Source organism: Cydia fagiglandana, chromosome 4 (genome assembly GCF_963556715.1).
Source record: "Cydia fagiglandana chromosome 4, ilCydFagi1.1, whole genome shotgun sequence".
NCBI lineage: Eukaryota > Metazoa > Arthropoda > Insecta > Lepidoptera > Tortricidae > Cydia > Cydia fagiglandana.
The window spans coordinates 18,188,415-18,205,862 of record NC_085935.1 but is presented as its reverse complement, the minus strand read 5'-3'; the positions used below and the strand labels follow the sequence as shown (position 1 = coordinate 18,205,862).

General features: G+C 37.4%; 1 protein-coding gene across 2 annotated transcripts in view; it reads left to right on the top strand.

Annotated features, from left to right (window-relative positions):
* The window catches only part of LOC134663993 (dual specificity calcium/calmodulin-dependent 3',5'-cyclic nucleotide phosphodiesterase 1), a 293,727-nt gene that overhangs the window by 254,200 nt on the left and 22,079 nt on the right, over positions 1 to 17,448 (top strand). For both annotated transcript variants that reach the window (XM_063520554.1, XM_063520555.1), the window contains 3 exons: positions 2,236 to 2,352; positions 8,446 to 8,586; positions 9,915 to 10,084. In XM_063520554.1, the coding sequence (XP_063376624.1) occupies positions 2,236 to 2,352; positions 8,446 to 8,586; positions 9,915 to 10,084 (428 nt within the window). The remainder of the gene's footprint in view (positions 1 to 2,235; positions 2,353 to 8,445; positions 8,587 to 9,914; positions 10,085 to 17,448) is intronic.

The window sequence follows — 17,448 nt, the reverse complement described above, 5'->3', positions numbered from 1 at the left end:
ATAGCACATATTTACTTACACTTCCACATTTAAACCTAGAAACCTCAAAGCCTCCGTACAAACATCGTTATATTTACAAACCTTTTTGTCCAACTTGTTCGAGGGTCCCTCGGCGTATTGTTTCTGACCTAAACATTACTAAGCCTCGGGGATGTTCACTGTGTTTTCTACACGTGTTAGTAAAAGCGGCATTTAGAGTCTTAAATACAGTACTTTCTGTTATTGTGTTCGTACTTCAATACCTATGTTAATTCATGATATTATTTACTCTCTATTTGTTAATAAAAACAAATACGTAATTTACAAAACATTCATAAGACTCAAACATAAGTCATCATCATCATCATTATCTCAGCCATAAGACGTCCACCGCTGAACATAGGCCTCCCCCTTATGGAGGGTGAATGCCATAATCGCCACGCTTGGCAGGCGGGTTGGCGATCGCAGTCGAGTACACCGAATTTGAGGGACGCTGCTGCCCGTCCACCGGTGGTCTTGGACGTAGTTTAAGGACATACCCGGGTCCATCAAACAACGGGTCGTCAAACATAAGTATTAAAATGGAATACTCAAGTTTATTAAATAAATAAATATGAGGGGACATCTTACACAGATCGACCTATCCCCAAACTAAGCAAAGCTTGTACTATGGGTGCTAGGCGACGATATACATACTTATATAGATAAATACATACTTAAATACATAGGAACCACCCATGACTCAGGAACAAATATTTGTGTTCATCAAACAAATAAATGCCCTTACCGGGATTCGAAGCCAGGGCCATCACAGGCAGGGCCACTACCCACTAGGCCGGGCGGTCATCGTATTAAATCGAAGAGTCTAGAATCTAGCTAGACTCTAGCTAGACTCTAGACTCTAGCATTCTTCGATTGTTCGCTCTGTAATGAGCCGCTTTATCAGGAGCCACTCGCGTTGGTTATGATATGAGCAGTAGTGCAGCTGCGGTCGAAAGTACGTTAAAATCACCATTATAGTCAGCGTATCGTCATTTTTATTATGGAAATTGACAATCCGACGCGTTCGGGCCGCTGCAGTAGCGTCGGAGCCGTATTGCAGCTGCGGTTGGAAATGGAATGTTAGCTTTATCTTGTCCCCTGTTTTTAGGTTTCATGTAAACGTCACAGACGCATACACACGGCGTGACCGCACACTTGCATCATTATTCACACAAATGTTTGGCTCATTCGCGTCGCTCCCAACTCCTAACTCCTTTGTTCCTCCGAGCTGACTTTTGTTGAAGTTGCCTTTTGTTTAACGATTAATGAAATTATAATCGCGACTCGACAATGAGCGTTCATTAAAACTGAGTAAATGTTCGCGAAGACTAATTAATGCCTACGGGTATTTATTTGTTGTGTCAGTGTGTTTTAATTGACTTGGTAACGAGACGAGCCTCATGAATATGTTCTACTGTGGTTCTACTACTATATGGGTATTATTTCAGTGTTTTAGATTAAATATCCCTTAAAACTTAAAATTGTCTATAGTTCCCACTTAACGCTCGACTTTTTCTGACTTTTCTTTTACTTCTTATTGCTGCCACCCAGATCAAAATTATCTATCCTTCTCCTTCCGTAGAAAATGCAGAAGCTCCGTAGAAAAGTAGCGTCGTAGAATCTATGGGGTATATAAGTATAAGTGCAGATAAAATTACTAGACGGAGACATCTGAATGTTGACTGACAAACATTAATTACAGAAAATTATAAAATTATTTAGCCAGAAGCAAGAAGCGATTAGCAATTTACGGGAAACAAGGCCTACTTACTTCCCAACATTTGTAAGACAACTTAGAATGTTATATTTGGAAAATGGTTACGAATAACATCATGTCATGAAGAAATAAAATAACATGGTATATTGAGAAAAAAATGGGTTCAAACTAAACCGTTCTCCATTTGTCATTACTCATATTGTTACTCAATAGACCTAGAAGGTTAAAGCCACTATCCAGACGAGCTGGGCGAATCGACCGATTCGATCAGGAAAATAATTGGCGCCAATCTCATCTAGCGTCCACACGTACACAATTTAATCACCAATTTGCATTCCATATACTAACTTCCAAAATTGGCATTTTTGTGTCCGCACCTGTTGATTTGATCGGGGAATCAAATTGGCGTTTGCGTGCGCACGGCCTGATTCGATCGGACAATTTCATCAGATTGACGAAAAATTGTCTCCACTTAAATGTACTTTCCTTGGTCGCAGACGCTAGACGAGTGGTCATTCGACGTGTTCGCGCTGTTCGAGGCGGCCGCGGGGGCGCCGCTCAAGTACCTGGGCTACGAGCTACTCAACCGGTACGGGATGATACACAAGTTTAAGGTAAGTAAGAGGTGCGAGACGTGGGTGACGTCATCTCCAAGCTTAAATGGAGTTGGGCGGCACATGTTGCTACGCAGAGTGATGGCAGGTGGACCAAAAGGTTGAAGGATTGGTGGCCGCTTTCGGATGAAAGAAGCGCCTGCCGTCCATTAGCTCGTTGGGTGGATGACATTCGTAAAATTGCGGGGCACTTTTGGGTGAGACTAGCCCAGGACCGGGATAAGTGGCGTACACGAAGACAGGCCTATGCCCAGCAGTGGGCGACTGAAGGCTAGAATGATGACGATGATGAAGGTAAGTTAATAAGGACCACTATACTTTGCTTCACTCCTGTCAAAACAAAAGAATTTTATTTGATGTGTCACGACACGGAGTAGGTACAGGGAAACAACGAAATTGAGTACAGATTGGTTTTGTCGCGCTCCATTCGAGGAGAACACAGAGCCGAGCCAGAAAGGGGAATTGTCGAAATAAAGTACAGAGAAAGAAACTACAATAACTCGCGCAAATAAGTGGAAAGTGTTAGAGTATGAGGAGGTGAAGAGCACGAAATCACCATCAAAAATCTATGTCAATCGAGAATTACCTATTGCTGATAAAGGTCGCATAAACAGCCTGTCGTGCAGTCCTCTTTGAGGTGCAACTTTGAACAACTCCACGCAATAAGTATGTGACTTATCATCTTACTTGGTCGCAACTGACTGACCGTCCCACCGAAAAAAAAAACATTCCTGCTATCATTGCTGGGCTGTTCCGTCATATTCTGGCATTCCATCAGTAGCCTACATTAGCCTACAAAAACCGACCCGACTGACCTATTAATTTGATTAACGAAAAATAATTTAAAAAATACTTTATACTCAAAAGACTTTCAAATGATCCAATTTCTTCCAAAGGTTCTTGCGAGTTAAACCAATACTCCGTTTTATTTAAGTCAGACATGAGTCTTCAATTTAATCAGCGCACTCCCGAGGCTTCTCATTGGTCCACCGTGATATTTAAAAAGTTTTTGTCGTCGTTACGTCTTGCTGAAGTTAAATAAAACTAAGAAGGAGAATTTCGGTTTTCGCTAACGAATACTTGGGCACGTATTGAGTTCATGACTAAGCAAAGAGTACTTACAGTGTAATCTGGAATCTTGCGGTAGATATATTTTACTAGCTGTTGCCCGCGACTTCGTCCGCGTGGAATTTTATCTTCAACATTTTACATCTTTAGTACCTATAATTTTCTATAATTTTCATATCCAAGCAATGTTGAAATTAAGTACTTTTCTTTTTTAGCAAGTTGTATGAAGTTTTAAGTCAAGTGGATTTTGATGTTGGTTGCTGAAATTACTTTTCTTGTATTCTCATAATGCCCTTATACAAAGATTCAAGTTCCGCACTCACGAATTATCTGATCTCCATAAAAACTTTCAACCCCTTTCTCACCACCTTGGGGGATGATTTTCAAAAATGCTTGAATTAGTTTTCATGTTTTTTAATTTAATACTTTTGCAAAAAGTTCAAGTTCCTAGCTTAAAATTTAATTTACACCCCAAGACGAACTTTCATCTCCTTTTTAACCCCCTTAGGGGTTGAATTTCCAAAAACGTTGCAATTACTTTTTTTGTAATCGGCTATTATGTCTTTCTAAGTCGTTTCAAAGCATTTGTAATGGATTCAAACTTGGAACCCCATTTTAACCCTATTAGGGGATACATTTTATAAAACGCTGAAATTACTTTTCCTGTCTTCTAATAATATTTCTAAATACAAAGATTCAAGTCCCACACTCGAAAAAATTTTTGATATCCATATAAACTTTCAACCCCTTTTTCACCACCTTAGGGGATGAATTTTCAAAAACGCTGAAATTAGTTTTCTTGTATTTTAATAATATATCTTTTAAAGAAGTTTCAAATTCCTAGCTTAAAAGAAAACTTTAACCCCATACAAACTTTCATCCCCTTTTTAACCCTGTTAGGGGATGAATTTTACAAAACGCTGAAATTACTTTTATTGTCTTCTAATAATATCCCCAAATATAAAGATTCAAGTCCCGCGCTCGAAAAAAATTTTGATTTCCATACAAACTTTCAACCCCTTTTTCACCACCTTGGGGGATGAATTTTCTAAAACGCTGAAATTAGTTTTCTTATATTTGAATTTGATACTTTTTTACAAACTTTCAAGTTCCTAGCTTAAAATAAAATTTGCACCCGAAGACGAACTTTCATCCCCTTTTTAACCCCCTTAGGGGTTGAATTTCCAAAAACGTTGCAATCACTTTTTTTGTAATCGGCTATTATGCCTTTCTAAGAAGTTTCAAAGCATTTGTAATGGATTAAAATTTTCAACCCCTTTTTATCCCTGTTAGGGGATGAATTTTACAAAACGCTGAAATTATTTTTCATGTCTTCTAATAATATTCCTAAATGCAAAGATTCAAGTCCACCACTCGAAAAATTTTTTGATATCCATACAAACTTTCAACCCCTTTTTCACCACCTTAGAGGATGAATTTTCAAAAACGCTGAAATTAGTTTTCTTGTATTTTAATAATTTATCTTTTTACGAAGTTTCAAATTCCTAGCTTAAAAGAAAACTTACACCCCATACAAACTTTCATCCCCTTTTTAACCCCCTTAGGGGTTGAATTTCTCAAAATCGCTTCTTATCTCTTGTAAACTTTATAAATGCAATCTGGTGTGCAAATTTCAACTTTCTGGCTTTTGTAGTTTCGGCTCTGCGTTGATGAATCAGTCAGTCAGTCAGTCAGTCAGTCAGTCAGTCAGGACACTTGCATTTATATATATATATATATATATAGATAGATAGATAGATTACCATGCCTCAATTATTAATTTAATTACCTACTTCGAGACTTTTTAATAATTAATATCCGTAGGATAGAAAATGAGCAATTGAAGTTAGGTAACGATTATATATACGTAATGCAATAAAAAATTAAACAACGACCTTAACAAACGTTGAATATTTGATAACCCTTAGACACATCGTTTATCAGCACCAACTGATTAGGGATTTCCCTACATTCTTAAGAGGGAATACCTCATTTGCCCGTATATTAGAGTGACTTTGCCGTTGCCCATTTGTCTAAATTATCTCAGCTTCGAGGACCTTTTTATTTCCTTATCCTTAATGGATAAATAGGCGGTGTTAGTTGCGAATTTCCTTTTTTTCTTTTGTTGCTACGTCAGGTCAGATAGATTGCCTTATATATTTTATAAGTGTGGATGATATATTTGTAGGTACATACCATGCCTAATAAAATTCCTTGAAAATCATTTAAGTGAAATTAATTTCTTTTATTTTTGCCAAATGTTACTCGTATTTTTAAACGCGCCTTGCCTATATGTAAATCTGTAAAAAACCAATAAATTACCCAAAGCGGCAATTTGCATGTAAAAATAACTTTTCGAAACTCTAAAGACTTACATGTAGGCTGAACGAGTATCTAGGTACATAACGTCGTATCCAACATGTTCTTTTTGTATACTTTCGTCATTTTGAAACAGGAGTTTGAAATTCCCATCACCGACGTACTCTCAAACTTTTAATAAGACCAAGATAACTTAAGGTCTTCGGATTCTTTAGAAGTCCGGACTGTCGGTACGTGCGCTTGTCTAAGGATATTTTGCAAAGACAACAAATAAGTTAATAACAGGTGGACGTGATCCACGAAGTTTTGAGCTATAATTATTTTTGCTTTGGGAAAGAAAATTAGTTTGGGAACTTTAGTGGAAGTATGATTGGTAAAAATGTTAAGTGCGTGAGAAGAAAGACGAATAGGTGTGTGGGTGGGATAGGTTTACCCGCGGGAAGTAAAGGTATTTCACTCTTAAACTTACTCGGGTCTGAACAATTTTTATCTATATTATAAAAGATATAGTATTTGCATACCGAGTGAAGTGAATATTTCCGTTTCGGTTAGGGAAAAAATGTTTTCGTATATGTATCGTATATGACAAAATGCAATCTGTAGAGGATGACAGATATGTCATCCTCTACAGATTGCATTTTGTCAAACGTTTGTGATTATTTTTCAAAAGTGCGGAGACACGGTGGAAAAAAAAACTACTTTATCTGATAAATCTTGTATGCCAATTTAGTCTAATGCATCGTCGAAATCCAATAATCCAGCCATCTGCATTGAGCTATTAGGTTAAGCTCCGTAAATTTATTTTATTAATACCTACTTTGTCTGTCTAGCAGAAGATAGGGTTTTTAACCTTAAAATTAGCTTGTGATACCAAATTTATCAATGCGCGTATTTAATTTATGTTACAAAGACACACATTTATATATATATACATATTGCATAAGTAGATAGGTACCTATTCAATTCGCATAGTTTGGTATATTCGTTTTCTTTTATAAATTGTTACTCTAACAGAACGATGTGAGAAAGCAAAAAAGTATATGTGTAAATAGACGGCAAAATTCTTCAATGTCATATAATAATATATATTATACTATTTCAACAATTTCGACGTAGTATTTATACTGACGACCTGGACGCATTTCTCAGCAACTACGAGTAGACGGATACTGCAGTTAATCGGGAAGATTGGAAGTCTAGAAGCCTTTGCCTATATATAGGCTATTAAAAAAATATATAGTTGCGCAAATTTTAATGGTATTTACTACTAGCATAAACAGCTTTCTGTATTCTTGCACTCTTGTACAATGAAAGGTGACAAGCAGTGGAATGTATGTTCTTAACACGTTCACTGCGGCTCAAAATATTGCTAACTTTCAACTAGTGCTGTAAGAGGTCTTTACGCCTTAACTGTACCATTTCACCGGTGCGGTTAGGGGCCTTAAGACCACTCAAGAAACAAGAATATTAAAATCCTTTTTTTCTCATGAAATTCACAAATTTGTGAATGATATTTATATAATGCTGTTGCTAAAGGACTGTTTTGTCTTGTTTTGGCTTCGCCCGAAGTTCTGATGTCAGAATATGGAATAATCACTAAAAATAATTAGGAGGCCTTTAGACCTCTTACAGCACTGAATTTGAGGTACATTTGTATTTACTTCTAGTGATGTTCCTAATAAAAATGCATTTTATCGATAAATCAAAAAACTTTATATACTGTAAGTGAATCACATATGACGTTATAGAACCATTTAAGACACAGCCGGCCTAGCCAAGGTTACAATCGCTATCGCTTCGACAACGAAAAGCATTATGTCTCTCTATCACTCTTCCATATTAGCGCGACAGTGACAGTTGCGTTTCGATCGCTACGGAGCGTAAGCGATTGACATCTTGGCTACGCGGCCAGAGGCTTGTTACAATCACGGCAGGAAGATTTAATTTCTACTAGAAGACGGCTCACTTACTGTGTTCGCTTTTGCAGTAACTTTTTGGTAAATTCGCGATATTTTGGCACAGAGGTTGCGTCTTGCACTTCATTCTGATTCTGTGCTAATTGTAGAATTCTCCGACATCTCTTGTTTACACGACCAATGATTCATCACATTCAATACTTAATGACGATAGTATGTTGTGTTTTTATTGCTGTACTGACCAACAGCACTTCTTGGGTATTTAACTTAAACACTGAACACAATTGACGCTTACTACTTAGAATGTACGTATTTTGTCCCACGAGCAAATGCAATACATTACGTAGGTACATTGCTCATCGACGCGTGCACATCACTGGGTCATTGTTCGATTATCATAGACACAGACAGGTGCGGGAGGGGGCGGATAAGCCCGTACGACCTATATTAGGTCTTTAGACCCCCTATCCGCACTGGACGCACACTTTTCACTCTCAGTGCGATGAGAGGCCTTAAGACCTCCTGCGTATTTTAAAGTGTCAAAAAATTCTACGTTTTAATAGAAATCGAATCATATATTGGACTCTTTTCTACCTATACAATTCTATAAGCTACGAGGTCCGCACCAGAGCGAAACCACAATATTTTTGCCCGCACAGCACGGGAGTACTAGCAGGGGGTCTTTAGACCTTCTATCGCAGTGAACGTGTTAATTTGGCAATCATTGTATGAATATGATTTAATTTAACTTAATGTTACTGTATTTTAACATAAAATGTTTATTCCCCAGGTCCCTCCAACGATCCTAGAAAGCTTCCTGAGCAGGATAGAAGAAGGCTACTGCAAGTTTAACAACCCCTACCACAACAACCTGCATGCGGCGGACGTCGCGCAAACCGTACACTACATGCTTTGCCAGACAGGGCTTATGGTATGGACCTCTAAATTCAATAGCACAATACAATTTGAGGACCGGTCTGGCCTAGTGGGTAGTGACCCTGCCTGTGAAGCCGATGGTCCTGGGTTCGAATCCCAGTAAGGGCATTTATTTGTGTGATAACACAGATATTCTTAGTGGGTAGTGTTCCTGAGTCATGGTTGTTATCTATGTATGTAAGTATTTATATACATTTTATGTATATTGTTGTCTGAGTACCCACAACACAAGCCTTCTTGAGTTTACTGTGGGACTTAATCAATCTGTGTCAGAATGTCCTATAATATTTATTTATTTAATTACACGGTGCAGGCCGGGGTTCAGGTAGACCGAAAAGATGGCGGGACAACTTGGACGCATTCTACCCCAAATGGTGGGAAAATCCCGATGACAGGGTCGAGTGGAGAAAACGAGGGGAGGCCTTTGCCCGGCAGTGGGACATTAAAGTAGGCTAATATAAAATAAAATTCAATAGCAGCTTTGGCCTTTGGCTGCATTCCCACTGAGATGGAGATGAGAGATGTGCAGAAAATGGCATTTTTTCTATTCCACATCTCTTTTCCGCCCCGCTGGATCGTCTCATCTCCGTTCATCTCCGCCTCAGTGGCAAGGCAGCCTTAGGCGGCGGCGAGCCTCATTGTTGCAGCCTCAGCTGTATTCTTGCAATGGTCCATTGCTTAGGGCCACCTCTCCTCAATAGTGAGATGTTACCACGTGACTCGTAAAGGCGAGAAAAACTATCAGCTTCTTTCTTAACACATTAAACTTTCTAGAACGAAACTAAACTAAATTGATAAACTCGTCTTAGAAGTTGGCTAACTTGAAACAAAAAAGTATCCGCGACTCCTTCGTTCCTCTACAACTAAACACATTGTCGCTTGTAGTTAAGGGTAAAGAACGAAATAAATCAAAGCCTGGAACAATAATATATTTTATTAACATATCCCAGTCAATAATTTCATCTTTATCGGTTCACAAATCGCAATGATAAATCAGGATCGAGTTGGTTACGAGTGTAAACCCGCGAAATTCATTTTTGAAATTAATCTATTTTATACTTTAATTTAATATCTATCAAAGTAGGTTCAAAATTCTCTGTTTTCGAAAATAGATTTAGTGGTATCGTCTTGGATCGTCCCATTTGTTTTTCGTCAAGTTCTTAAATTAGTTCTATTCTAATATAGAATGAGTGACGAAAGAAGAATAGGACTAATTTAAGAACTTGACGAAAAACGAATGGGACGACCCAAGACGATACCGATTTAGCAGGTTTACACTCTTCTGTAGACCGCTTTACGATTGATAGAACTCGTATTTTCCAGAACTGGCTATCAGACCTGGAAATCTTCGCCACGCTGGTCGCGGCGGTGATCCACGACTTCGAGCACACCGGCACCACGAATAACTTCCACGTGATGTCCGGCTCCGACACGGCGCTGTTGTACAACGACCGTGCCGTGCTTGAGAACCACCACATCAGCGCTGCCTTCAGGTACATATTACTGTTTTACCTGATCATCATCATCTCGTAGCCGTTTCGGCTACAGCGACTGCTTTTCTACCGCTGTGAGCGTCGGTGGTGCGCTGTCAGGTGACAGACGTAGCCAATCTTTGCAGCAAATGTGCGGCCACACTCCCTACAGATGAGAAACCCTCCGGCGTAATTATACGTAATGGCCACAGGTGGCCTCACCTTTAGCTCGTCACCTGATAAAGAATACTAAGGTATGCAAGCCGAAAGATGTCGCATACTTGATATTAGTTCCCCTCCAGAATTTCTGCAGCAACTGACCGTGCCATACAGTTCTCTCCAGTCTTAAGGGTTCTTTTTCACCTGATAGGTAGGTACCTTAAATGGACCCAGAGACGGGGTGGGACGAGACATAAAAAAATATCGATTTCCAATATTTCCAGTTTCCAAGAATGAAGCCATTTAATAACACGTCAATGTGGAATGTAGGTACATTATATTTATTCAACATATACTCGTAATGGATCTAAAATGCTTGATTCAACCTAATTCTGGCCGATTTATTTTACGAATTATAACGGAGTATTTTTTCCAACGTTTTTCTGGATTTTTAGCAATCCTCGCTTCAGACCTCATTTCAATAAGTACTTAATCTCGTAACTTAGGATGACCGATTATGTGGCTTTCACGAATGCAGCCCTAGTGTATTTGTTGCATTACAAACCATTAAAGCGTTGTCTAAATTGACAGATGAGCAGTAACAAGGTACAAGTCAATATGTAAAAAAACTATTCCTTCATTATTTCTCGAATACGCTCCGATGGAAATAGACATGGAGTAATCACGTGGAGATATCGGTTCGTTAGGGTGGAGTTATCTTTTGTCATACCGCAAACGTTCATAAATATTATAGCTGTACCTTTTTGGTTGATAACATGCAATATGTATAAAGTGTGGCCTATCTAATTTACTTGGGTAATTTTTCTAAGATGTTGTGAGTGTAAGCAACACAGTTGCTTAGCAAAAGATTTGTTAAAATTGGTGGTAGATACCACAAACTACTACTAACTACTACTATAACTAGATAGTTTCGTTTTGTAATAGTTCGCTTGCTTGGATATCAATATGACCAACAACAAAGCTTAGCCCTTTGGGAGGCGAGCTCCACCCTGATTAGAATATCTTAACTAATCACCTTAAGTATACTTATGAATACGAATTTATACCTTTATTGATACAATAATAGTTCCCCCACGCCACGCAGTCTCGTCACCTTTAACATTAGGATCTATTTTCGTATTAATTGATGAAGTTAAAATTAGGACACTGTGGCGAAGGTCAAATACTGGGAATCTAGTGTCTATAGTAACCTAATCTAGTGTCTATAGTAACCTAAAACTATGTTACCCTTACTGTGACCTCTCTCATCTCGATCCCAAAATAGTTATTTATGCCTTTGATGTAAAGATATTATGAATGTTTTTTCCATAATTATTTATATTTAAGTTTATGTTACGTAATATTAATAATTCAATTGTAACTTACGTACCTACTTAATTTGCAGTGCCCTTGCAGGGTTCATAGCTTGTTCAACATTCTAATGTAAGATCTTATTGTATGTACCTATTGATTACCGATTTATTCATATACGGATCATAGAAAGATTTTAGGGGTAATGATTTTTAGGTTCCAAATAAACTTTGGTTCAGTTCAATTCTGATTTATTTCACAACTAATATTAAAGTGTATTTTGCCTAAATTAATTGAATATGTTTCTTTTTCACTTATATATTGCTGTACTAGCGTGAAAGAGTAATAAAAATGTGTGTTAAATGTTGAATTACTTTTTCACGGCAGCGTCTGCTGCGGATTTTACAAATCAAAATGTTTATTTTAGGCAATAATACCCATAGAAGAAACACAAAATAACTATGTCACAATAAATAAAAAAAAATAACTTAAAAATAATTTAAATAAATTTTATTATAAAATATAAAACTACTTACATAAAATTTTTAAATAGGATATCCACAACGCAGGCTTCGTCAGGTGGCCACAAATGCAAATCCGCAACATGCTTCGTCCAAAACAAACCAATGATGATATCCGCAACAGGCTTCATCATTTTTTTTTTTTACTTAAAAATACATGTCAACATTTTAAAATTTAAACATTTTGTCAATATTTTTGCTCAAAGATCTTGAGATCCAAGCTAGTGCGATGAAAATTATATTGTCATTGCATCCAAGCTGCAGAGAATGTCGTTTTTTCCCGCCTCGCCTGTCTTGAAGCAATCTCGTTTCACGTTAAATAAAAACTGAACTATCCTGTCGTTGAAATTTACATTTTAATCAAACCCCGCCAGTAAGAACGGGTGCAGAATGCATTTCTTATTTGAATTTTTGTGAGGGCTCTAATTAATTTTTGGTGAAGTATGCTGGGTGCCAAATAAAAAGATTTTGTGTATGCATTAAGCATTTATTTTCAATATCTGTAGCTGTATCTGTGAGCTGTCAAATGCTCAGTCTCAACTAATTTCAATAATGTTAAATCTCATTTTAATTAAATAATATAAGCATTTATAACCGTACTACGACAACACTGTTCGCGAGCAGTTTAATACATTTTCACTTTAAGTGCCTAGTGTTTAATTTTTAATTTACACAAGGTACTTACTTATAGTAAGTAAGTAGTGATTTGACCATTGAGTCTCCAGCTCATCACGAGTTTTTTTAGTCACATCTAATATTCATTGAATAGTTACCGTATTACATTTACTAAGCTAGCTAGTAACTTATACATACTATGCCTTAAACTGTTTTTGATTTGATATGACATTGATGCATCAAGGCGGTTTGTTAACAAGGGCCTACCGGAAAACGCGAAAACCGAAATTTAGTTATCTGCCTCTTTATCGCTCGAATATGCTAGAGTGATAGAGGTTAGATAAGGAAATTTCGATTCTCATGTTTCGTTTTGATCGATAGTGGTAGTGGCGCCCTCTACTCAGAGTTTTGCGTAATATTCCCTATAGGATACGGACGTATACATATAATATGCAAACTTATACTAGAAGTGTTTGTAATTAGCTAACGTGGCCCGGAGAGCGGTCGTAACTAATTACTTACCTGCCGGCATTAAGTGGCGAATATACGTATAGTCTTAGCGTGCGCCTGTTTGAAATTAAATTGGTGTGTTTGTGTACACGTATCCCTACATATTAAGGGGCATACTTATTAACAGTCCGCCGGTCGGTATCGGCCTGTCAGTTGTTCGGAACTGTCAAAATTTTGTTCTAACTGACAGTTAGGCCGATACCGTCCGGCGTACTATTAATCAGTTAGTACCCATAGATTTATATAGACCGTGATTATTTTTTGTTTATATGTATAGTCCAACTATGTGAAGTCCAACTATGTTTTAACGTTGATTCTTACCGAACCTTCATGGTTTGTACTCGTTACATTTATTTTGGAGCTTAGATACACTAATGATCTTTCTATATTATATACTCAACATAATTTGATAAATACTTATACATATTTTACTGGAACTTGAATTTGAAACATAGCTGTAATACCTAAGTTGTGGACTAAAGTTACCTGATTTTACGGTAGGTACATTAAATCATCTAGTAAACTCAACTTTTGCACCCGAAAATTATTATTGCAATGTTTCCATAGGCAAAGGCTATTAAAATATCATTACCTATAACACTACCAACGTAAAAGTACGACCACTGGTTCGCTTTTCTTTCTGTAAGTTGAAGATTCTCTTGTCATTTGTCATAAAACTTATCGTATAAATCCTGAAAAATCAATAAAGACATAAATTTTTCATTTCAAACTTTTTTATCTCTAACCATTTGATTCTAGGTCACTCTTCAATACATATCAGCAGCAACGACCCGAAACGATCATTCTTGTTGTGTATCTCCAAATTACATTCGTTCAGTACATTACCACTAGTCTGACACTTCGATATATCAGAGTAAATGATAGGCTCGCCTATGTAACTCGTAGTATCACAGATGACCTTTTAAGCGGTTACATGTTAGTTACAGTCAGCAGCAAAAGTTGCTAAGCGGGTGTGATGTTCAAAATGATCTTGACGCGACTTTATTGTAAAGACAATAAGAGCGCGTCAGAGAAATTTTGAACACCTCGCCCGCTTAGCAACTTCTGCTGCTGACTGTACCACGAATATAGGCATATTCGAAAACTTAAAGGTCGTGTACGCCAGACCTAACTATAATAAGTCTAGAGGGCGAACCTTTACTATTCTACTTAATAACTATGAATATTTGAAGATGCAAACTTAAACAATTGTAAATGGTAGGACCTTATGCGCGGTTAGTCCAATACAATTCTACAGCTCTACAAACTTGCCCCTATTCATGAAACTTATCAAATGTCGGTTTAACTTTGTCTCATTTTATTAACAACTACAGTCGTCACAATGAAAGGTCATATTATACTATAGGGATAAATGATTATTAATCACTACATTATATAAAACAAAATCCCCCGCCGTGTCGTCCTCTGTGTATGTATATTCGCGATAAACTCGAAAACTCCTGACCGGATTTTCATGCGGTTTGCACCTATCAATAGAGTGATTCTTGAGGAAGGTTTAGGTATTTGTTAAGGTTTTGTGTAACCCGTGCGAAGCCGGGGCGCGTCGCTACATGTATAACCTAAGTACCATTGTAGGCGTCTTTAAGGAGCACGCATTAGCCTAATTGCATTCTCATCGATTGATGCTTCCCATAATACGTTGTGAATACGATTATGCCTGTACAAGTAGGTGCCTTTGAATCGCCGGAGCTTAATAACGACTTGTGATGGTTTGTTAGTTACGAGTATATCACGATATCATATTTTTTAACACTTTAAACTCTCGCGTTTTGTACACATATTTAATTACACAAACGGGTCTACCGCGATATAATTTCATTGTTTTTACCTTTCATTCCGACGTTTCAGCTGAGTTGCACCAGCTGTGGTCACGGAAAGACTGGACGTCCCAACAAATGTCAACGGAGATATTAATAAAAACACCACGTGACCACAGCTGGTGCAACTCAGCTGAAACGTCGGAATTAAAGGTAAAAACAATGAAATTATATCGCGGTAGACCCGTTTGTGTAATTAAATATATCATATTTTGTTGTACTTTCAATAATATAAATGATATATTTTATCGAGGACCACGACTAACAAAGTAACAAATCCCTGTGATTTGTGATTGTACTGTAAATGAATATAGATTATTCGTTTGTCTGAAAATAAATTTTTATTCATCCAGTGGTCTAACTTAGCAAATCATTGGTAGATTGAACTCAACATGTGAACGTTATATTTGCGGTATGGATTTTAATCATATTTCTTTACATGCAATATATATATATATATATATACAGTGGTACTACTTAACGAAATTAATAACTAGCTTAAATCTTAAATTTGCGGTATTAATATTTGATTTCATTTTATTAAAGTTCAATGTGTTTATGAATAATAAAAGCGTCTACTCTAATATTTTATTGCTTTTCAAGTCGAATAACTCTTATCTCAAAACCTGAAGAGTAAGCGAATGCCTTCATTTTTACGCCATTTTCTCTCCAATGTAAATTTAATGCCACTTTAACAACTTTCTGATTTGATCAGCACAAAATTCTGACGACTATAGCGCGCGTAAATAACGCTGCCTTGACACTTCATTTGAGTGGAGACGCAGGCAATTTATATTATAATTCGAGATTCGTAGTAAAAGATAGGGCCAGTGCACACTGACATTTCTATCTGACATTGTGACGTCATTTCAGCAGAAGAGAAAATCCTTTGCCGGCGAGGTAGCTGCTCGTTACTAACCATTTTCTTGGTCGATGTAGATTCTGAGTCTTCATCCAGAAGAAGCGGTAAATATTTAATCTTTGAATGTTGACTGATAATAATCTGGCTAGAACTATCTCTATGAGCTATCAATAGTACATTGTGCAACGTGGGGGGTAAGTGAAATATTGTACGAGAGTATATTATATTCACGACAGCCGTAGGCTAACACATAGGTGTTCGAGTAACAATATTCTTTCCCCCGGAGCTACACACAATGCTTTTCATCACACTTGCTAGAAAAATACCTTATTTCATGAAGGTGTACTGAAGGATATTGTTCCCACGGGAGTAATGGATTGTGAAAAATAAATATGTTTTAAAATACGAAAACTGGCTGGCGCGATGGCTCAAAATGAGTCTTGGCCTCCAACACAAGAGAACGCCATTCTCGGTTCTGAGCGGATTCAAGCCAGCTTTCGCTTTACTTGCTTTCGCTAATAATCACCAGTATCTCTCTAAGCCCGACGCTTTGCAATAGCCAATTTTCTATGAAACCGCCATCGGCGAACGGGCCGGTGCGAGGAGGCCCTAATTTACCCGAAGGATTGATAGATGGTGACAGCGGGGCAAACTCAAGGAGATAGGGCACTGGGGCGTTCGAGTATCGTATTAGCACGTAATAAGTAGAAGACCGTCATAATTATAATGTCCTACTTATCACTAAAGACATGCGGCCCGATTCGAACTTTAAGATACGTCAATTACTAGATCTAGACCAGGGCTCGGAACCGGTATTGATATACCGGTTAATATCGTTCATAAACCGTTATATTATTTCGTTCATTAATAAACCGGTTAATTGATGGAACGCGAACTTTAAAATTTAGTTCTCTCTTCTAACCGGTTAGTTGAGAGAACGAAATGTTTTCGTTCTCGAGGAACGATATAATACCGGTTAATCTCAGCCGTCTACAATATTAATACATTACCCGGCTACCCGCTCTAACGGCTCTAAGTACTCGATCTCGATGTTGACTTGACGGTGCTGCTTGCTGACTGAATTATTTATTTTTTATACTTTTTGGGCGTGTGAGTTTTGACTGTTGGTGTTGGTGGTGTTTTGTAACATTTAAAATTGATTCACAAAGTTGTAAATATGTTCCGGACAGTGAACCATTTTTCAATGAAGAAGAGACCGATAATTTCGATCCTGACAACTGTAAGTAAAATAAGTGGGTACACATTTTTTTTGATGATCCTAGTCTGAAGGGATATAACGCTCTGAATTGTATTAGCAGCTTCTCCTCCTCTCCTCCTTGCATTTTGTATGCAAATAAAAAAGAATATTAAATGTTGGTGGACGTCATTAAGCAAACAATGCTGACACGCTGGCGTGCAAATTATTTATTGTCTATAGATATTCATTTTGAATTTTGTTAATCCTTTTTTATGACCAATTAGGATAGATTTATATTATAAATTCCAGATGTTCCATTGAAAAGAAAAATGGAAGATCATTTTGTGACCCAAAGACGGACATGTACTGTA